Consider the following 21,759-nt stretch of genomic DNA (forward strand, 5'->3'; position numbering starts at 1 on the left):
ATGTTGAGATATGATGGTTTGAAATATGGCATTTTGTATGGATATTTTAGCTGGCCAGCTCGGTGATTTGGCCAGCTCGGTGATAGATTACGTTAACTAACGTAATCGGTAAACGAGCCGCGCATGTAAACGAGCCGCGCACCTAACCTAACCTTCCAATTTCAAATGCATTTATCTCAACCAAAACGCCATTAAATTAATTAAACTAACTGATTGGTCTATCTGGACATGTCTCTCTTCTATGTCCTGGGACCCTACATATTCCACATCCACGCGGGGGCCGCGTACGTGGCTGTAAAGGTAGCGAAGGCCTTACTAACTGAGAGGGGGAAGGTGCTTCAATTGCTTCCTCTGGCTGCATAATTAATGCAGAGGCTTCTAAAACTGAGAGGCCTTCTTCGGCAGGTATATGCCTTTTAGATCGAGTGCATTTTTGCTTCTTCTTCTCATTTTCACTGCGTAATTCCTTATTTTCCTTCGCGAGGAAAATGGCGTTATGCATTGTAAGCCGGCAGCCTTTGATAAGTTGGTTTAACACGCGATCTGATGGACTCGGTGGACTCTGAGATCCTGTACGAAGTAAAGCTTTAATTGATGAAGCCTGTCGATGTAGTTGTTTCTTGGTAAAGGGGGTTTTTGGTGTAAAATTCTGGCTTGATTCGCTACCCCGGCTTGGAGGGGGGGTGGGGGTTTGAAGGCGAATATCAAGCTTTGAGATTACTTGATCAGGTGAAAAAGGTATTAAACTGGCGGCTCTGAAGCTATTTTTAATAGTATCAGATTTAAAGGCCTCAGTTCGTGCGGAAGGATAGGCTTCAAGGAAGTCTAATTTGTCAATATGATTTATCCTGAGGCGCATCTTTGTTTCAACCATCTGACTGTATGAACGCTTTAACACTGCAAAACAGCCGATATCAAGTGGCTGTAAAAGATGCGATGAGTGTGGAGGCATACAGATTGGAATAATCTTGTTTTTTTCACAGATTTCATCAAATTTTGAGGTTAAATGACTTCTGTGGCCGTCAAGTATCAAAAGTTGATACCCTCCCTTTGTACATAAAGAAGTCAATGGAATAAAGAGCTTTTCAAGCCAACGAAGCCCAATCTCATTAGACGTCCAACCGTTCAGGCTCACTTCAAATCGCCAATCATTCAGAAGGTTATCGAACCAACCCTCAATCAAAACCTTACCCTTGAAAATAATGCATGGAGGAAGCGCCCACCCTGATGCACTAGTACATTCAATTGTGGTCACCCACTCACGATTTCCGGGTTGTAAAAGCGATCACTGACCATAGTATTCAGCTCTTGTGATAACCTTCGCGGTTGCTGTTAATCCCATCGCGAAACCGGTTTCATCAAAGTTATAAACATCGTCGGGATCAATGCTGTATTGAATGATTGTTTTTTGAACAAGAGTAAACCACTCCCTGATGATTTTTGGGTCTTCGCATTTTGCACGTTCGTAATTATAATGTCTCGAGAATCGGGATGATAGGTTTGGATGCCTTTTCACATAATTATAAACCCATTTTTCCCCAACAGTTTGAACTGGGGTAGTTCCACACGCTGCAAGAAGAAGGTTTGCAGTTTCTTGTACAGTAGAGTGCTGAGGGGCTGCTCTGCGATCATCTAAAGAGATAATCCATTTTTGAAGTGATTCTTCTTCAATTTCTGTTAACTTCTGCAAATTAGTGCAAGAAATCGCGCGGCTTATAATGCCGTGATGACGGCCGCAAAGTGTGGTTTCAGGCACACTAAAAATGCGCGCTGCTTCATGAACAGAAGATATTTCTTGGTTCTTAATAGCCTGGATAGCTAGTAAGATCCTACCCTCTTGCTCTGCTGAATTTCTAGAGCTTCGGGTACGAATTGGTGGCATTGTGGGTAGTTGAATTAATTAAGTGCTAATTCATGGACGCGTTTTGGGTTGGATGCGCGGCTCGTTTACATGCGCGGCTCGTTTACCGATTACGTTAGTTAGTTAACTAGTTAGTCGGGGAGTCGATTATCCGGACTGCACGAGGCTATAGGCGAGGAATTTAAATTACATTAAAGAGGATGACATTGACATCTATAGACACCATAGACGATAGAATGAGTGCTTGGCTATCTAAAGCGTATGGCTACGGTGTCCGCATAAATATGTATGAGGAATCTGTCGGCCTCGGTAATCAGGCCGACTATTAATACACCTTGACTTTCATCAGTCATTGTTTAGTAACACGTGACTTGTGCCTCGGTTCTCTGCGCTGGCATCGGATATCAGCAGTATGCGGGTAGCATATATTACCCCGGTATCTAATATCCTCCTCATCTTTCTAATTGAACATCCTGGACATAACACTACATATAATAAAAGCGCAATCTCAGTCCTATTGTTCAGAATGTCCGCCAAACAACGTCTCCAAGCCCTCAGCCAACAACTCACCGAGGGAATCCCCGATGCAGGCACATTCGAGGATATCCCTAGGATTCGCCAGGTAGCACCTGATTCTGTTGGGCCGTACGCTTTTATACACCTCTCTGCATTGATAAAGTCTAACGATATATAGACGGATGAAGGACAAGGTTGCTATTGTCACCGGTATGCCCCATCCACACCGCCATACAAGCTACGTTGTATATACAGAGTACTAACAAGGCACAGGAGCAAACTCCCCAGCCGGCATCGGCCGCGCAACAGCCCACCAATACGCCCACAATTCCGCGCGAGCAGTCTACCTCTGCGACTACTCCACAACGCACCTATCAACACACGCGCGCGAGATCTCAACCCTATACCCCGGTGTCGACGTGCACATCCGGGACTTCGACGCGGGCGATGAAGCCGCCGTTCAAGCGGTCGTTGATGATGCGGTGCGGAAGTATGGACGGTTGGATGTGTTTTTTGCGAATGCGGGGGTTGTTGGGCAGCCGGTTGCGTTTACGGATATTGATGGGGAGGGGTTTATGGATACGTTGAGGACCAATACTTTGGGGTTTGTCTTCATTCATATTTATGGTTATGCAGATGCTGACTGGGTAGTGTGTTTCTGGCCGTCAAGCACGCCGCAGCAGCTATGAAGCTCACAAGCAAGGATAAGCCCTATCCCTCCGGGTCGATTATCTGCACTGCGTCTGTCGCTGGTCTTCGCTCCAACGCGGGCTCGACAGATTACTCCGCTTCCAAGGCTGCTGTGATCTCCATCGCGCAGACAACCGCGTACCAACTCACCGGCACTGGTATCCGCGTGAACGCTATCTGCCCTGGACTCATCGAGACAGGCATGACGGCGTCTGTATTCGACCGGGCGAGGGAACGCGGCACGGAGAGAAAGGTCGGACAATTGAACCCGTTGCAGCGGGGTGCTGTAGCAGATGAAGTTGCGCGTGTGGCATTGTTCTTAGGAAGTGAAGAGAGCAGCTACGTGAACGGCCAGGCGTGGACTGTTTGCGGGGGTTTAAGTGCCGGTCATCCATTTGTGCCGGGGAAGTTGGCCTAGCCTAGCCCAGCCCTACACAGTATATAGTCAAGTCTACAGTCACGTATATAATACGAACACATCAATTGCTCGCCTCCGACATCAGAAGCGAACTTCTCAACTAAATAACAACCCAGGTCCGTGGCCACTTTCAAAGCAGCCAGACAAAACCCACTGAACTATAGACAGACAGACAGACAGACACAAGGAAATATAGATAAGGAGATGACAGTCTAGTAGACTCAGACGCAAAGGAGAGTGTCGGCCCATTGCGATGCCCAAGCTTCTTTCACAGAAGCAATCAACAGAAAGGGGTTATCAAGTAAAAAAAAAAAAGATCAGAGAAAAGGAAAGAAACCCACACCCAGAAGAAAAGGAAATAAACACCTCCAAAGAAGCAGAAAAAGACGACAGGGGATATACTGTAACAAAATTAAAACAGCAAATTAAACGGGACCACACACGCTCGAATCTAGTACTGTGCGGAGCAGGTATAGAAAGAAAGGGGTCGTCGAAGGCAGAAAAAAAGCAGACGCAGGACATTGCATCATCGAATTTGATGGGGCAAACTAAAACAGAAGCAGCACAAATCTAAGCAGCAAGACGAGAGACACCGGAACGCATGAGATCCTCGCTGGCCTGCTTGGATAGTTGACCAGTCTCGGTCTGGTCGTCCAGACCCTCGGACTCATGCGCGCGCTCGTCGTCATCCTCGACTATCCGAGTCGGGATCTCGCCGGGTCCATATTGCTGGCTTGACCGCTGCTCCGGGTATGTCGAGTTGCTGATCATCGACATCGAAGTGCTGGAGCGGTTGTGCACGAGGTCTGGCGTGGGGGGAACGGAAGACCCCCGGCCGTCAGGGTGCAGCGAGTTGTTCTCGCTGGGATCGATCTCGCTACCATCGCGGGTGGAGCGGCCGTCGGAGTGGTCGAATTCCGGGGCCGGGGCAAGCCTGCCTGGCTCGTCGTCGGCCACGGCGTCCTGGGCCATGTGCAGGCCCTCGACGGCGGCAGCGCACTGCTCGCTGATGCCGCGGATGATGTCGGAAATGGCGTCCGTCTTGTCGCGGAGGTAGCGGTCGGCCACGTCGGTGATGTTGAGGCGGGAGAGACGATCTTGCCCGGCGCTCATGTTCAACAAGTGCTGCTCCAAGTCAGGGTTAATCTCCTTGACTTCCCGGGCGGAGATCCTCTCGGGGCGAGGGTCTCTCCTGAAGGAAGCCTTCCTAGAATACACAGAAGACTGGCGCTTGGGGGCGGGTTCAGCGTGTTGCGGCTTCCGCTCGTCCTGCTTCTGGACGGCGTCGGAAAGCTCGGGCGAACCAACGGAACGGATGATGTGTTCCATGTGGTGCGACTGGCCGTGGATGAGAGTGCGGAGGTGCACGACCACACGCTGGGCCTCGTCGCGCTGTCGGCTGAGCGTCGAGTTGGTCTGGTGCAGGGCCGACATTTCCTTCTGGTTGCGCTTGCGCTCGCGCTCCAGTTCTTCGGCAATCTCCTGCTGGAGAACGAGAGCCTCTAGGGCGTCGTCGCGCTGCTTCTCCGTGCCAGACAGGCGGACAGTGAGACGAGCCAGGTCGTCCTTCTGCTGGTCAATGAGACCGGACAGACGGCGGTTCTCGCGCTTGTGGGTCTCGATCTTGACCTTGAGCTCGGAGGTCTCCTTGGTGAGCTGCTCAGCAAAGGCCTGGAACTTGAGGAACTGCTGCTTCCAGGTCTCGAGCTCCTCGACCAGGAAGTTGTTGCGCTTGGTGACCTTGCCAATCTCGGTGTCCATTCGTCCCTTGAGGTTGATAAAGTCTTGCCAAGCCTCCATGGCATCGCGAGAGTACTGGTTGCGCTCACGGACAATCTCGTTGAGGTGGCGCATGGAGACCTTGGTCGTGAGCGGCTTCTTGACGGAGCCACCGAAGATGGCCTTCATACCGGTGTTGCGGCCCAGCTTCTCGCAGACGCGGTCCATGACACCCATGATGGAGTCCTGGTTCCACCATGGGGGATCCTGCACGCTCTCGACTTCACCACGCATGACAATGATCTGGCCAGCGGGGATGAGCTTGCCGCCAGCATAGGCCGACCGGAGGTGGTTGGGCACACCGGTCGGGGCGACGTCGCCATTGAGAGCCTGGGTCAGACGGTTGATGAACTTGGTGCGCTGACCGGGGTTCAGGATGCTGGGCGGGCTGGAGGTGAGAACAAAGTTGCGGTCCAGGTCCACCACGAGCGCATCCGACGGAGCGTTGAACAGGGTACGGCACTCGGCGGTGACACCGAGGATGTACGGACCGGGCTCCTGAACGAGGTCCTTGACGTGACGGGCGTGGACGATGGGGACGTACAAACCGCTCCATTCGTAGACCCGCACGCAGTACCGAATCGTCTCAGCGGCGACGGTAAGAATGGCGGGATAGTGACTGACGAAAATGATACGACGAGTAGGCGACACAGCGGCCTCGACAACACCAACGATGTTAGGGATGGACAAGCAGGTGAAGAGCGGCCACATGGAAAAGTTCTGGAAGCCGGTAGGCGACGAAGGGAACTGGTAGCAAAGGGCGTAATCCTTCATATCGATACGGACAAGGTCGTTGAGCCGTGGGGCGGGGAAGCTCAGGATGCGCGAGACTTCCTCGGCGTGGAATAGGTTCGTAGCCTTGTTCCAGTGAATCCACATACCCCGGAGGTAGTCACCCAGCAAGTCGTACAGGGGGTACCGGGAGAGGAAACTCAAGCAGTAGGGAATCCAGTAGGTCTCATCGGGATTGTCGTAGTAATCAGGCTCCGTCTTCTTTCGCAGTTCCCGAATAGTCTCAGCTCGCTTCTCATCAGCGCGAGACCAGACTCGCAAGGCGATCCCATAGAGAGTATGGGAGGAATCCTGCTGGAGGACGAAGGCATGGTGAACGCAGTGAGGCTGGCTCTTGCCGGTGCAAATCTCGACATCGTGAGGGAAGCATGCCTGTCCAGTTAGCTACAATTCTATGCGATATGTCTAAAAAGTGGCTCACCCTCATAGCCGAATGAAGCGCTCTGGCAATCTCATTATCCTGCTCCAACCGGGGACTGCTCCCCAGAATCTCGGGCAACCAGAATTGGCCGACGGCGCCCTTCATATGGCCGATCTTCCCCTGGGCTAGGGTAGGAGCGCGGACCCATTGCGAAGGCTCACGACCAACACCACAGACCATGTAGGCATGGGTCAGGGTTTTGGGGGTTCGCTGGGTGGCCTTGGAGCTGACCTGCGAGGGAATCGGCTGGGTGATGCGGGAATGCAGCGACGAGGTGCGACTGGGGAGGACGAGCGAGTTCTCATCGCGCGTTGACGGGCGGTCGCGAGTCGAAGGACGGGGGAAGGAAGAATCTCTCAGAGACGGGCCCATTTTGACGGTTTAGTTAAGGTATCGTATATATTGAAGTGGTTTCAGGGGGGGCGGCACTGCTAGAGCGGTGGAAAGTCGAACAGCGACGGAAGAATGTAACGAAGGCGAGGCGAAGAATGAAAGACCAGTCGATAATCTATTATTACAGAAAGATAAGGAGCGAGAAAGGAAGATGGAATTAATACTGCATCGTTTCTTCCCCGGATGCGAGAGGCACGGAGTGGGAGAGGAAGAAGAGGGACGCCGTGGATGAGAGAGACCCCGAGGCGACTGGGGAGGAGAATACCAGAAGAAAGAGAGAGTGTGTGTGTGGCAAGAGGGGAAGAAGAGAAGAAGAGAAGAAGAAAAGCGACGGAAAGGAGAGAAGGAGAGGAGTAGTTACGGAGAATGTACGGAGAATAGTAGTGAGGGGACTAGGTAAAGGGGCATTACCCAAAGTAGTAAAGATGCAAACCACGGGCAGTTCGCGTGTATTAGTCCCAAAAGTTTTCCTGCTATATTAATCGGTGGACCATGATACTAATCTCTGAGGCGTGAGTGACAAATTGGTGTCTTGTATAGTTATTTATTATTCTCTCTCTTCAGAATAGAATGCTCTACTTGTATACACACTGAACTGGAACCCTACTCTGTACAGTCTGCACTCCGTAGACTGGAAAGGAGAGTAACTTCCACTAGCTACCGAAAATAAGCACACTGTTTGACCGCTAAGAAATGCAAACAAAGATATTGTCCGGTCCGTTTTTCACAGTTCTTGGTTCCGGGATCTTTATTGATCGATCCACGGTTACGGAATACTCTGTGCTGACCATGATATACTCTGTACCGAGTACAATGACACAGATTCCAATATAATATCGAACAGCATGGAATAAATCTTGTCGGTATCGCCGGAACCACTCGAAGCCCAGCACCACAGCCGGAGATCGCAATCTCTTCGATCGTAGAACCCACTCCTTTCTGGGACTGGGACATGCACGGGGCGATCTCGATCGGTTTGCTTTGCTTTTGGCACACGGAGTAACTAAGGTTGGAGTATTTGCAATGGGGATGCAATGGGGATGCAATGGGGATGCAATCGCCCTGCAGCCCAAAAACAGGGCATGATTCAATTCAATAATTGAATTCTCCGGAAAACGTAAACGCACAGAGGCAGTTGAAGTCAATAGTCTATCTGTCTGCCACGCTCCGTCCGCTCCGTCCACTCCGTCCCATGTAAACGGAAAATCCGGTTCTTCACACACACACACACGGAATAATGGAGAGAACCACACATTCAACCTGATTGGAAGATAAACCGGGTCCAACCACGCACGGCAGACCAGGTACCAGCTGAAGAAAGTGAGACGCTTGTCGTCTCGTTAATTCTTTTTTTGTGCGGTTCTGGTTCTGTGGGCCGAAATGGATTGATCTCGCAATCTTGCACCCGCGTGGCTGTTCTCTAGACGGTCTGTTCTGTGCCTGACTCTGTTTGACTGACTCTGTTTGACTGGCTCTGTTTGATTGACTCTGTTTGATTGACTCTGACTGTTTGACTTTGAGGACACAGACCGTCACCGCTCATCAATAATAATTTCTTCCACCTTGCGGCTGCACTCTCTCTGTACATAGTCCTCCGTACCCTGCCTATACAATCAGCAAGGCATACATTAACCACGTCTCGTACCTGTATCCCAAGATCCGCGCACAAAAGCAATATCCTGTACATAACACCCTGCATCCACTGTGATATATCACAACCTAATATGCCCAATGGGCAATAGCATCGTGCTTATTCCAAAACCACCACGAGTCAGAAAATCTCAATTCCCGGGATTTTCGGGTGCACTAGTCTGTTTTTAGTAAAGTATATCTCGCACTGGCCGCGTTTTTACGGAAATACGATGGTGGTGCTGGGTTGTGTGTGTTCCTGGATGGGATGAGATGGGAGGAATGGGTCGGAATGCCAAATTCTGACAGCTTTGGTTCTGGAACGTGGAGTATTGTGAATAGTGACAGATAACAGTCTACTATTTGTGTTTACTAGAAGCCCAGGGCATAATAGTACAGAGTACGGGGCCTGGAATGTCTTCGGCGAAGGGTACACATATCCAACCCACACCGACGAGTACTACTATTCATAGAACCATGCAATATGTACAGAGTAGCCTATTGTTGCTGCATATTTCGTTTTTACAATGAGATAGTCCTGCAAAGTGCGTGATACTATTGAGTATTGCACATTAATCACGACTCCGTGCTGATTCGGTACTTTGTATGGACGATGGGGACAGAACAGTGCGTCATGGACTATAGTGATCTAGCATAAGGGAGGGTCGGGTTTTATTTAGCAGTTGGACAGGGCATTTGATAATTGTAGATCTTATAGCTTCGAGGCCTTACAGTGCACGGAGACCGAGTCGTGGTTGTTAAGGAGCAGTTAAGGGTGCATTTCACACATTCCACACAATATGTGATGTAGAATGGATGATGACGGGAGAGAAGAGATGCTTTGCTTGTAGAAAGAGGTGTCAAACAGTGAAAAGCTTTTTTTTTTTTTTTTTTGTTTTCATTCCTTAAACAGCGAGAACAAGTCCCCTGGAGATACAGAGTATATATCCCGCATATACGGATACTAAGAATTCTACGAGCGCACCCATACTCGACATAGAAAGTAGGAATAATTGGTGAAAGAAATATCATTAAAAGTGATCATATTGAAAATATCGTTGCATGTAGAATCATCCCAGGGTATATAGCTTCCAATCCAAGTCTATCCAAATCCAAGACGCCAAATCCAATCCATGCCATACCCAGAAACACCAGAGAAAAGAAATCAAAAGAGAAGAAAAGAAATAAAAGAAAGAAAACACGCCAGCCCAAAAGAAATAAAGAAACACGCCATAAAACACACAAAACACACAACACACAAAACATAAAACACACACAACGCAAAACACATATAATACAATCCATACATAACACATAACGGATTCATCAAGTTCATCATACAAAGATTTATCTAGTCTATCGTATCGTGGTGTTGGCTACAGGTATATGTATAGGAAAGGAGATACTTCATAACTTTTGGGCAAACATCAATCGCACGCAACGCAAATCGCAAACCGCAAACCGAAACGAAACGAAATCATCAAACGAAAACATATTCCACAGAATGAACTTTTTACGGTTTCCGTATATATTCAAATGTCGGAAGAAAACATTCAAGGCGCCATGATCAATGCAAGCAAAGCCATGCGGCAGTACAGACCATATCTCATCTGTGAAACGTTAGCATTTATTCATCCATTTCGGGGAGTTACAGAGTAACATACCTGTCGGAAGTATGCCGCACGCTGGTCAAAGTCGACTTCCTCCGCAATCTCAGCGTTTCGGGGCAAGGGGTGCATAACCACCATGTGGCTCTTAGCGTGCTTCAGGAGAGCGTTGTCAATGACAAAGCTGTCCTTGAGACGATCGTACTGCTCAAGGTCGGCGAAGCGCTCCTTCTGCACGCGAGTAGAGTACAGGACGTCGGACTGAGCGACGATCTCCGGCGTCAACCGGTCAGACTCCAGGACGAGCTGTCCGGAGCTGACAATCTGCTGACGGACCTCTTCGGGCAAGGCAAGCTCCTTAGGAGCAACAAGCTGCACACGGACGTCGTAGAACTGGAGCAACTTGATGAGCGAGTGGACGGTCCGTCCATAGCGCAGGTCACCGGTGAAGGTGATGGTCAAGCCAGTCACAGTTCCGAGCTCCTCACGGATAGTGAAGAGATCCAAGAACGCCTGGGTCGGGTGCTCGATGCTGCCGTTGCCTCCGTTGATGATCGGGACCTGCGAGAACTTGGCGGCGGTGTTCGCGCTGCTGGCCTCGGGGTGGCGCAGGACAACAGCGTCTCCGTAGCAGCCAAGGGTGCGGACGGTGTCCTGCAAGGTCTCACCCTTCTTGGTAGACGAGTGCTCCGTCGAGATGGCGATGGTGCGTCCACCAAGGCGCTGCATGGCGGCGTCGAACGAAGCCGAGGTTCTCGTGGAAGGCTCGTAGAAGAGAGTGCACAGGACACGGCCCTTCAGGATGTCAAGAACACCCTGGCGTTGGACACCAAGGCGCATCTCCTGAGCAACAGTGAAGAGCAGGTGCAGGTCAGACCGGTTGAACTGGTTCACGGAGAGAACGTGCTTCTGGCGGAACGGAGACCGGGAGAGGATGTCGAGCAGCGAGGACGAGATCGAGGGCAATGGTGCGTACATCGGGGGTCCGAGTTCAGCACCACCGGCCTGATCCAGACCCCTACGCAGGCCACGGCCAGGAGTTCCAGACAGAGACAGGCGGCGGTCGAGCGAGCTCTCGGAACGAGGCTGGACCAAGGGCGACAGAGGCTTGACGACCGGAGAAGTGGGCGCAATCCGGTGGCCAGACATGTCGGTACCCTTGGCAGCGTCAGAAGTAATCTCACCATCAAGGCAAGAAGTCTTGCCCTGGAAGATCACACGCTGAACGGATCCCTTCATGAACTTGCCGTTGAACGGAGACCAAGAAGGACCCTTGTACACGTACGGACGGTCAATCTCGATCTCGACCGAGCTGTCCGCCTGGTCGTGCAGTTCGAAGATCTTCTTGGGGTTCTCGTACAGACGGGCGACAATGTCCTCAACGGTCAGACGGCCATCCGAGACGGCAGTAAAGAGCAAGGGAAGCGCCTCAGCGATACCAGCAGAGGAAGAAGCCTCCTTACCGGCCAACTGGAACGGAATGCTGCCGATCGAGAAGACATCGATGGTGCTCAGGTGGTCCCACAGAGCCTTCTGGTCCTCAGTGGAGGGCAAGGCGCTGCACTCCGGGAATTCGTTCTTGGAGAGGAACAGAGAGTAGATCGACACATCGCAGGTGACCTTGAGACCCTTCTCCTTACTGAGAGCGATCAGGCTGATGTCCTCCTTGGAAGTGACGCTCATCACGTGGATGTTGCGGCTGTGGAGGCTGGCAAGCAGCAGGATCGAGGCGAGGTCCGTCGACTTGGCGTCTGTGATCAACGGTTTGCTCGAGGGCCACGCGGTGAAGTGGCTGGTGACCGCAGCGACCTTGCTGATGTTACCAGACAGGTGGTTGAAGGGGATGAACAGAGATCCGACATCGCCGGTCAACTGATCGATCTGGTCGGCGTTGGAGGAGGTGGCAGCAACGGAGAAGTTGAAGTCACACAGAGCGTTTTGCGCGTTCTCCTGAGCGACCTTCAAGTCACTGGGCTCGGTAACGGAAGTATCAACACCAACGGGCATCACCCGCACCATGCTGAAACCATTGGCAATGGAAGCCTTGGCGACGTCCTCGAAGCCCTTGGAGCCGGCAACCGCGAGGTCGGGGACGAAAGCAGCGATGTTGACCAGACCCGGGAGGACAATGCTGCGGTGGCTCGTCTGGTAGTCACTGGTCTGGATGTTCAAGGGGAAGTGACGGGCGATGGCCTCAATCAGGATCTTGGCGTTCTTGACGTTGGTGACCAGCGGCGTCTGGTAGTCGACGGCCATACGACGAGTGCGGTAACCCTTACTCATGTAGTTGGCCGGGCGGCGGAAGCGGTTGTTAGACGGCAAGTTGATGTACAAGTCGATGAGGTTGTTCGCCAAGTGCTGAGTGAGCGAGTATTCGGTCTTGATGTCCTCTTCCTGGCCAGGCAGAATTTCCAGGTACTTGACAGGGACGCCGTTCTCCTTCAGGAAGTCGGCCGTACCAGCGGTAGCGAAGAGGTTGAAGCCGTTCTGGTGGAGCTTCTGGATCGAAGGCAACATCTCGAGCTTCTCCTTGTAGGATCCAATCGAGAACAGGATGTTGCGCTTAGGAAGGCGGAAACCGGTCGAGAGGAGCGCCTTGACGTACGCCTCGTACTTGTTGCGACCGAAAGAAGCAACCTCACCAGTCGAGGCCATCTCAACACCCAGGACGGGGTCGGCACCGGAGAGACGGGAGAAGGAGAACTGGGGAACCTTGACACCGACATAGTCCTTGGGAACCGACACAGGCGGGTATTCGGCGAAAGGAGCACCGATCATCGCCTTGGTAGCCATCTCGATCAGGTCAACACCCATGACCTTGGAGACGAATGGGAAGGACCGCGAGGCACGGACGTTGCACTCAATGACCTTGATGTCGTTGTCCTTGGCGATGAACTGAATGTTGTAAGGACCGGTGACGTTCAAGGCATTGCCAATCTTGCTGGTAGCCTCCTCGATACGACGGACAGTCTCAGGGCTCAAGTCCTGCGGCGGCAAGATCAGAGTGGCGTCACCCGAGTGCACACCGGCGTTCTCGACGTGCTCCGAAATGAAGTGACCGACCATGACACCGTTGCGGGCGACAGCGTCCATCTCGATTTCCTTTGCGTTCTCAATGTACTTGGTGATGACGACAGGGTGGTCACGCGAAACGTCAGCGGCCTGGTTCAGGTAGCTGGCAAGATCGTGCTCAGAGTAGACCGTGTTCATGGCAGCACCCGAAAGCACGTAGGACGGACGAACAAGCACTGGGTAACCGACGGCGTCACAGAAGCCTCTCGCTTCGTCAATGCTGGTAAGCTCCTTCCAGGCAGGCTGGTCGACGTCGATCCGGTCAAGCATGCGCGAGAACTTGTAACGGTTCTCAGCACCGTCAATCATTTCAGGCGAAGTACCGAGAATATTGACGTTGAGACGGTGGAGGGGCAGAGCAATGTTGTTAGGAGTCTGACCACCCATGGACATGATCACACCGCTGGACGCTTCAAGCTGGTAGATGTCGAGAACGGTCTCCAGGTTGATGTTTTCGAAGTACAGACGATCAGCCTCATCGTAGTCGGTGCTGACAGTTTCCGGGTTGTAGTTGACCATGACGGTCTTGTGGCCCTGTTCACGGAGAGTGCGAATGGTCCGCACCGAACACCAGTCGAATTCGACAGACGAACCGATTCGGTAAACACCAGATCCGAGGACCATGACACCGTGGTCGTCAAAGTTAACGTCATGCTCCGTGCCATTGTAGGTGAGGTAGAGATAGTTGGTCACCGAAGGGAACTCAGCGGCAACGGTATCAATCTGCTTGACAATGGGGTTGATGCCTGCTTCGACACGCATGCGTCGAACCGCGAGCTCGTTAGAGCTCAGGAAGTTGGCGAGCTGTCCATCAGAGAAACCAAGCTGCTTGGCTCGGCGGATGAGGGGCGTGGGGACGGTGGAGGTATTGTAGCTGGTCATGAGCTTGCCGAAGTCACTGAGGCCCTTGAGTCTGCTCAAGAACCAGGGGTCGATCTGGGTAAGCTTCCAGATGTCGTCAACGCTGTAACCGGCGGCCATGGCGTTGGCAATGGCGAAGAGACGCTGGTCGGACGGGGTCTGCAACTCGCCCTTGATGGACATGAGAGCGTTCGTCTCGTTAAAACCAAGGTTGTTGAAGTCAACGGACCGAATGGCCTTTTGGATAGCCTCTTCAAACGTCCGACCGATACTCATGACCTCACCAACACTCTTCATGGAAGAGCCAAGCTGGGTCGAGACACGGGTGAACTTCTTCAGATCCCAGCGGGGAATCTTCACAACGCAGTAGTCGAGAGAGGGCTCAAAGCATGCGCAAGTGACCTTGGTGACGGAGTTCTTGATTTCGTTAAGCGGGATTCCGAGACCGAGCTTGGCAGCAATGAAGGCAAGCGGGTAACCGGTGGCCTTGGAGGCGAGCGCAGAGGATCTGGAGAGACGAGCATTGACCTCAATAATGCAGTACTCCTTGGAGAACGGGTTCAAAGCGTATTGGATATTGCATTCACCAACAACACCCAAGTGACGAATGACGTTGACAGCCGTCGTACGCAGCATGTTGTAGTCCTCGTCCGAAAGGGTTTGAGAAGGAGCAACAACGATGGAGTCACCGGTGTGAATACCCAGAGGGTCGAAGTTCTCCATGTTGCAGACGGTGATACAGTTGTCCTGGGCATCACGGACAACTTCGTATTCAATTTCCTTCCAGCCCTTCATACTCTTCTCGATCAGAACCTGGGGACTGGCAGCGAATGCCTTGATGCAGAGATCCTTGAGCTGATCCATGTCATCAGCGAAACCACTGCCCAGACCACCAAGAGCATAAGCGGCACGGACGATGACAGGGAACTTGATCTGCTCGACCACCTCAAGAGCCTCCTCGAGGCTCGAGGCGGATGCAGACTGGGCACACTTCTCGTTGATCGACTCCATGCTGCGGGCGAACATCTCTCGGTCTTCGGTGGTGATGATGGTGTCGATGGGAGTACCAAGGATCTTGACACCTAGGGATTCGAACTCATCCTTGAGCTGAATACCGACCTGAAGAGCAGTCTGACCGCCGAAAGTCACGTAGATGGCATCCGGGCGCTCATGCTTGATGACCTTGCGCACAAAGTCGGCATTGACAGGAAGGAAGTAGACCTTGTCGGCCAGACCCTTGGAGGTCTGGATAGTAGCAATGTTGGGGTTGATCAAGATGGTGTAGATGCCTTCTTCCTTCAACGCCTTGATGGCCTGACTACCCGAGTAGTCGAACTCACCGGCCTGACCAATGCTCAGACCACCACTTCCAAGGACCAAGACCTTCTTGGCATGGACGCGAGGAGCAATTTTCCTGTTCTCCTCCAGGGTGCCACCGGGGAAGGAGACGGGCTTGCTGAGAGCGTCGGGGGAAGCCATGGTGTTCTTGACAGTGTCAATGAAGACATCGAAGAGGTACTCAGTGTCACGGGGACCCGGTGTGCTTTCGGGGTGGAATTGGACACTGAAGTATGGGCGGCTGACATGGCGGATACCCTCGTTACTGCCGTCGTTGGCGTTGACGAAGAGTTCCTTCCAGTCCTGGGGAAGAGACTCGGCATCGACGGCGTAACCGTGGTTCTGAGAGGTGATGTGGCACTTGCCCGAGATCATGCTGGTGCAAGGAATGTTGTGACCACGGTTACCGAACTTCATCTTCTTTGTCTGAGCGCCAACGGAACGGGCAATCAGCTGGTGACCAAGACAGATACCGAAAACGGGGACTCTGTTCTCCTCCATGGTCTTGGCCAAGTTGGCAACGGTAGTAGAGAGAGTTGCTGGGTCACCAGGACCGTTCGAGACGAACAGACCATCATAGTCCTTGCCGGCGAGGGTAGGGACGTCGTAGTCCCAGGGGACGACCAGAACCTCAACGCCACGTGCGAGCAAGCAACGCAACTGGTTGAACTTCATACCGACGTCCAAGCAGAGAACACGGACGGGACGACCGGAGGGGTGTTTGAGGGCAACGTCCTCGGGGGGCGTGAAGAGACGGGGTTCCTTGACCGAGACTATCCAATTCGTTAACAAGCAGCCCTCATTTTGATTCCCATTTTAGACTATTGTTGAACTCACCTTCGCTCACAAGGTTCTGTGTGTTAGGGTCAACCCAGTCAATCTGCTCAAAAGACGACCTCCAGCTGTCCTTGCCGCCAGAGACCTCGACATGGCCGTCAGGGACCTCCTCGTGCGAGAGAAGCAGACGGCCAAGCATGCTACCCTTCTGACGGATCTGCTTGGTGAGGCAACGGGTGTCAACACCATGAATGGCGGGTACACCCTGCTCCTTCAGCCATTGGCCAAGCGACGACTCAGCCAGGAAGTGCGAGTAGTCTTCACCGGCATATGTTGACACGACCAGGGCGGAAATGTGAATCTGAGTGGACTCGAAGTACTTGGGCAGATCCTTCAGGAGCTCGTCCATAGTCTCCCGGGAGGGCACACCGTAGTTGCCCACCAGCGGGAAGGTAATGACGAGAATCTGACCGCGGTAGGAGGGATCCGTGATGGACTCGGGGTATCCCACCATACCAGTCTGGAAGACCAATTCACCTGCCACACTCTTCTCAGCACCAAAGCTGTAACCCTGGTATACTGTGCCGTCCTCCAGTTCCAGGGCAAACATCTTCTGGCTGCTGCCCCGTACCCGAGAGGAGGCGGGGAGAATCACGGCGCCATTGCCGGTCTCGGTCGAGGGAGCCGGTTGCAATTCCTTGTTGGTCTGGTTGTAGGCCACTGCTCCACCAGTCGAGGGACTCGTAGGCAGAGCAGCTTCTTCGTGAACGGGCATCGTGGTGGTCTGCGGGGAGGGGGAGGGGAGGGGTAAGGTCCTCACGGGACTATAAAGTCAAGATAAAAAAAGAAGGTATTCACTCTACCGTAGCATCAGCAGCCTGCAAGACCCTTCTCTGTTCAATTGATGAGGGATAAGAATAAGATATACAAAAAAGGAGGGACACAAGAGGAGAGTCTTTTGTGCTGCTGCTTTTGCACGGGAGGAGGAATATAGGAAGAAAAGAAAAAAAAAAATTGTATCAGGCGGAATGGAAGAAGAAAAAAAATTTGTGTATGAGCGGGCTGGTTGCGGACTCCGATTGGCTGCAACGCCTTCCCGATCCGGAGGTCATGTGTCATTTTGCCGAGTAATACCGCCTGCAGAATCTGCTAACGGTAGAGTGTGTGTTACTAGTCAATTGTTATACAAAGTGCATCATCAAGCAGGATAGTAGTAAGTAATAGTATTCTCTGCTATTACCATTGGAGGGAATTATACACAAAATGCTGGTACCATTGTACTGGTGTACTCCGATGGCGGAGTTATACTGCCGTTTCGCCACATCCGGAATGGCGGATCAACTGCAGGCGGTGAGCGTTATCGCAGTGACTTGCATAAAACTTGTATGAGTGTTTTAACCTGCAATTGGATGCTGTATATGTATACTTGTCTGTGCATACTCCGGAGTATACATAGTAAATTGCCTGTGGACAAGATCTAGATCCAGCCAAAGTGATCCTTGCAGTAAAGATCCTCCCCTCCATAATCCATCTCTGGTTATCTTTACTCTTATTGCATTAGTATTGCATGCCAAACCCACGTGAAATATACATTCCCTGCTATATTAAAGCAGTCCTCCCCCCATACTTGATCGCTAGTCATTTTCTCTCTTTGTATCACAACTGAAATTTCTTTTATAACCAGGCAGAATGCGCCCATGAGGTGGTGGGACGATAGCTGGCCTACAGGGTCCGGAGTACTTAAGTCTACATAACACCAGGCTTCCAGATACTCCGTACTCTCCTTTGTCACCACGCGTCGCTGTCGCGTACTTCCTCCACACCATCTCTCCTGGTCATGTACATCATTTTTGAGAGTTATCTCTTTTGCTGGTGACACTACACTGCTTGAAACCCGCCACCATGCTGGCTTCTTTGTTGCGTCCAAAGAAACGCCCTTCCCCAGAACGCTCTCCGTTCTCCCCGTACGCCCCCAGAGAGACCACTCCGCTCAACCAAGATTATCCTCAACAATCGAGATATGGTGGATTCCACAGCCGTGATAATGGTTTTGGGGACGATGATATCATCGAGGAAGAGGAATACGAAGATGGCGACGATGACCAGGAGGGCGAGGTTGACGAAGACGAAGCCCACGAGTCTAGTCCGCTACTTCCAATCTTCTCTGCATCCCATTTAGGTATGAAAAATGTGCTCTGGTGGAATTGACTGTCATTTGGCTGACAAAAAGGTCCTCTTAATCAGATGCCCTTCCCGTGTACGACATCACTCATGCCATCCGTTCGCTCATTGCCTCCCGTTGCGAGACCACCCTATCATGGGACCAATTGCGCTCGCCTCAGATATCCCAGTTCTTGGTGAAACCAATCCAGCAGAGAATCATGGCGTCGCATTTCTCCCGAGCGACTCTATACGCGTTGATGACCAACTGTCTGCAGTTCAACAAGGAAGTTCAGCTATATCCAGCCAATAGCGGAACGAGTCAAACCCGGGCCATGGTGAGCGAGCTTCTAGCCATCAAGTTGCTGAGGGATTACACAACCAGGGAGTTGATTGATGCGCTCTCCTATGAATTCTATCCGCTTCAGGCTCAGGTCTCAGGAGCCAACGGTAACCTGCATATGGCCCGGGGTTGGAGCGTGCCTAGACATTTGGCTGGGCCGGCCCGAATCTCGTGTCTAGAGATCGCGATCCGCGCCCAGGCAAAACGGTTCTTAGCGCACCCAGTGGTTGTGCAACAATTGGAAGCTATTTGGGCGGGTACCATTGTTTTCTATTCCGCCGCAGATAGTCTTCACCGTGCTCCAAAAGGTCGTCTCGATAGAGGGCCGACTCCCGGCATTGGCGGCGATATTTCGGAGAACAGGATGATCCCGGTTCGACGTGCTGTCACCCTATACGACCCCAGGGATGCGTCTCTTTTCAAACTCTCCCGGTTGAGGGTTCCCCGATACAGACAATTCCTATCAACCGTCTCATTTGCCGTGCTCTTGGGGCTCTTTGTGGCGGTCTTGCAGCAGAGGAATTTAGAGATTTCGACCTTGGAAATTTTTTTCTGGCTTTGGAGCGCGGGTTACATGTTGGACGAGATCGTTGGTTTCAACGAGCAAGGATTCAGTTTGTACCTGATGAGTTTCTGGAATGTGTTTGATCTGGGAATCCTGCTCTTTCTCTTTTGCTACTATTGCATGCGGCTCTTTGGCGCTGTGATACCATTCACCCGCCACGAGATGGTTGCCGACGAAGCATACGATATCCTGGCTGCCAGTGCAGTCCTGGTTTTTCCGCGTCTTTTTTCAGTCCTGGACCATTATCGCTACTTCTCTCAGCTGCTAATCGCATTCCGGATTATGGCCGCTGATCTTATCGCCGTATTTGTTTTGATTGTCATTGCCTGCAGCGGCTTTTTGGTTGCCTTTACTTTGTCGTTTGGTAACAGGGACGAACAGTCAGCTGGGTCCGTGGCCTACGCCCTCTTTCAGATGTTGATGGGCTTTAGTCCGGCGGCATGGACTCTTTGGGATGAATACAATTTCTTGGGGAAAACCATCCTGACGTTGTTTCTCTTCATCTGCCATTTTGTCATCATCACCATCTTAATCACCGTCCTCACAAACTCGTTTATGCGCATTGTGCAGAATGCATATCAGGAACACCAGTTCTTGTTTGCCGTCAACGCGATCTCGATGGTCAAATCTGATGCCCTTTTCTCCTATGTCGCGCCGACGAACCTGCTCGCTTGGGTAATAACGCCTTTCCGATTCATAATGCCTTTCCGGCAATTCGTGAGACTGAACCGCACGATCATCAAAGTTACGCATCTGCCAATCCTGTTTACGATTTGTTTTTATGAGAAGACCATCCTCGCCTCCAAGGTCATTGAACCAACTGACCTGGTCGATCTCCCTGAACCGACAGCGACGCGTATGCGGCGGCCCGGCAATAATCGTTTTAAGACTTTCAGTGCCAAAGCTCCTCGACTCGTTCGTGAGCCGTCAGTGGCTACCTACCAGAAGGATCGTGCTCTGGATGAGGTGTTCCATCGGTTATTCAAAGACGAGTCCACCAGGCGTGCCAGCTCAGCCCAAGATCAGGACAGCAGTAATATTGTAAAAACCTGGATGCAGAGGATGGGACCCGGTCCGATTCGTCCACCGGCTGAGCAGGACCCGAACGAGGTAACCCGCCTGGAAAGATTACCAAAACGACTGCGCTTCCCTTTCCAAAGAAGACTCCAGGAGAGTATACGTGACTTTACCGAAACCACACGATCGGTAGCTTCTAATCCGGAAGAGAGGGTAACACCGGTAGCCGTACACCGAGGAAGAAATCCCCTTTTTCCTCCTGAGCGGGCAAGACAGCTCTCACGACATACCGATATTGAGGGAGACGATGAACGGACCGACAACGAAGACAAGCAATCTATTGCTAGGAATTCCAATAGCAGCGGGTCTTCAGGGCAACGAACAGCTAAAGAGACTTCGGGCCCACCACCGAAATTCTACAGTTCTCGTCCATCAACGGCGAAACATCTCTCGCGAAGAAACAGTCCCATTCGACGGCCCAAGATTCATTCACGGACCGTTTCCACCGCTACGATGCGGTATGCTCCACACCGGGGCGAAGACGGCGCAACTCCTAGCTTGCCTGTCAGGTCCAGAGCGGAGACCCCTGAGCTGGCCGTTTCGACCTCTGTGGACCAGTTGACCGCTAGAAGAGGCGACCTCAACACTAGCCGTACTTACAACACTGACACCTTGTCTCGTTCCCACCCTATCCCTGTTCCCGATTTTGGTGGCACCTCAGCTCCCGACTCTCACCCGAGAGGAGGCCGCGGCCAGAACCCCTTTTTATACGGTCTGGGCTCTGATATAGGAGACAACCGCGCAATAGCCAACGAATTCATGGGCGGATTATCCGGAAGCCTGACGACGGAGATGGCCTACGCAGCCGGTCTCCATCGACCAATTAGCCCCGAAAACCAGAATCGATTGAGCAAGCTCGTGTTAGCGCGCATGAACAATATCGAGGAAGGCTTCCGCGAAGTCATCAAGGAGGTCAAGGATCTCCGTCGGGGGGAGTCCAGCCGGAGTCAAAGCCAACCTGATGACTTCCACGACGCGCAGCGAGACCGAGAGCGCAAGAAACGAACTGAAAAGAAGGTGGGAAAGAAAAGGAGCCAGGGGTCGCGGGTGACGAAGACTAGCACTAGCAGTGATAGTCCGTTGTCAGATGTGTCCTCTGAATAGGGCATGCATGACATTGCTACGATGCAATGACCGCTATGAGATTTATCTCTTTATGTTCTAGGAAAATGGGCGATAATGTTTTGCGGTTTGTGTATCGATACTTGGGTGGCTGTCTATCCTTGTATATATGTTATTTTCTTTCTTTTTATAAACGTGTTCATTGTTCTAATCTGATAATGTACATGCAGGGTTGCCATCATCGAGCAACAAGCTTGATGTTGGATTAAGTGACTACCGTATCGTCGGCCGTTTCACTTCCTAAGCGACCAAAACCCAAGCGACCAATCACTCAAGTTCCAGTCCCAAAGCGTCTTGTCCTCTATGCCGACACGGCCAATCCAATGGTAGTCCGTTTC

The 21,759-nt window shown here is 51.9% G+C and overlaps 4 protein-coding genes across 4 annotated transcripts; 2 read left to right on the forward strand and 2 right to left on the reverse strand.

Annotated features, from left to right (window-relative positions):
• Positions 1-2,387: 2,387 nt before the first annotated feature.
• On the forward strand, positions 2,388-3,485 carry ASPGLDRAFT_31416 (SDR family NAD(P)-dependent oxidoreductase; the record flags this gene model as incomplete). Its single annotated transcript, XM_022544049.1, has 4 exons — positions 2,388-2,506; positions 2,556-2,587; positions 2,651-2,981; positions 3,029-3,485. 4 exons carry the CDS (start codon positions 2,388-2,390, stop codon positions 3,483-3,485), a joined length of 939 nt encoding a protein of 312 aa, XP_022404922.1.
• A 570-nt stretch (positions 3,486-4,055) lies between these two features.
• Positions 4,056-6,849, reverse strand: ASPGLDRAFT_63181 (DENN (AEX-3) domain protein; the record flags this gene model as incomplete). The annotated part of the gene is made up of 2 exons (XM_022548623.1): positions 4,056-6,428; positions 6,478-6,849. 2 exons carry the CDS (start codon positions 6,847-6,849, stop codon positions 4,056-4,058), a joined length of 2,745 nt encoding a protein of 914 aa, XP_022404923.1.
• A 3,203-nt stretch (positions 6,850-10,052) lies between these two features.
• ASPGLDRAFT_117295 (bifunctional carbamoylphosphate synthetase/aspartate transcarbamylase) lies at positions 10,053-16,929 on the reverse strand (the record flags this gene model as incomplete). Its single annotated transcript, XM_022539856.1, has 3 exons — positions 10,053-10,109; positions 10,164-16,150; positions 16,215-16,929. 3 exons carry the CDS (start codon positions 16,927-16,929, stop codon positions 10,053-10,055), a joined length of 6,759 nt encoding a protein of 2,252 aa, XP_022404924.1.
• Positions 16,930-17,897: 968 nt separating this feature from the next.
• ASPGLDRAFT_683423 (ion transporter) lies at positions 17,898-21,696 on the forward strand. The gene is made up of 2 exons (XM_022549245.1): positions 17,898-18,333; positions 18,399-21,696. The coding sequence occupies exons 1-2, from the start codon at positions 18,057-18,059 to the stop codon at positions 21,401-21,403; spliced, it is 3,282 nt and encodes a 1,093-aa protein (XP_022404925.1). The 5' UTR covers positions 17,898-18,056; the 3' UTR covers positions 21,404-21,696.
• The last annotated feature ends 63 nt before the right edge of the window (positions 21,697-21,759 follow it).

Source organism: Aspergillus glaucus (genome assembly GCF_001890805.1).
Source record: "Aspergillus glaucus CBS 516.65 unplaced genomic scaffold ASPGLscaffold_2, whole genome shotgun sequence".
Classification (NCBI taxonomy): Eukaryota; Fungi; Ascomycota; class Eurotiomycetes; order Eurotiales; family Aspergillaceae; genus Aspergillus; species Aspergillus glaucus.

Coding starts and splice junctions, on each gene's coding strand:
- ASPGLDRAFT_683423 (XM_022549245.1), top strand. CDS start 18,057: ATGCTGGCTTCTTTGTTGCGTCCAAAGAAACGCCCTTCCCCAGAACGC. Junction 18,334..18,398: donor CTTCTCTGCATCCCATTTAG/GTATGAAAAATG, acceptor CCTCTTAATCAG/ATGCCCTTCCCGTGTACGAC.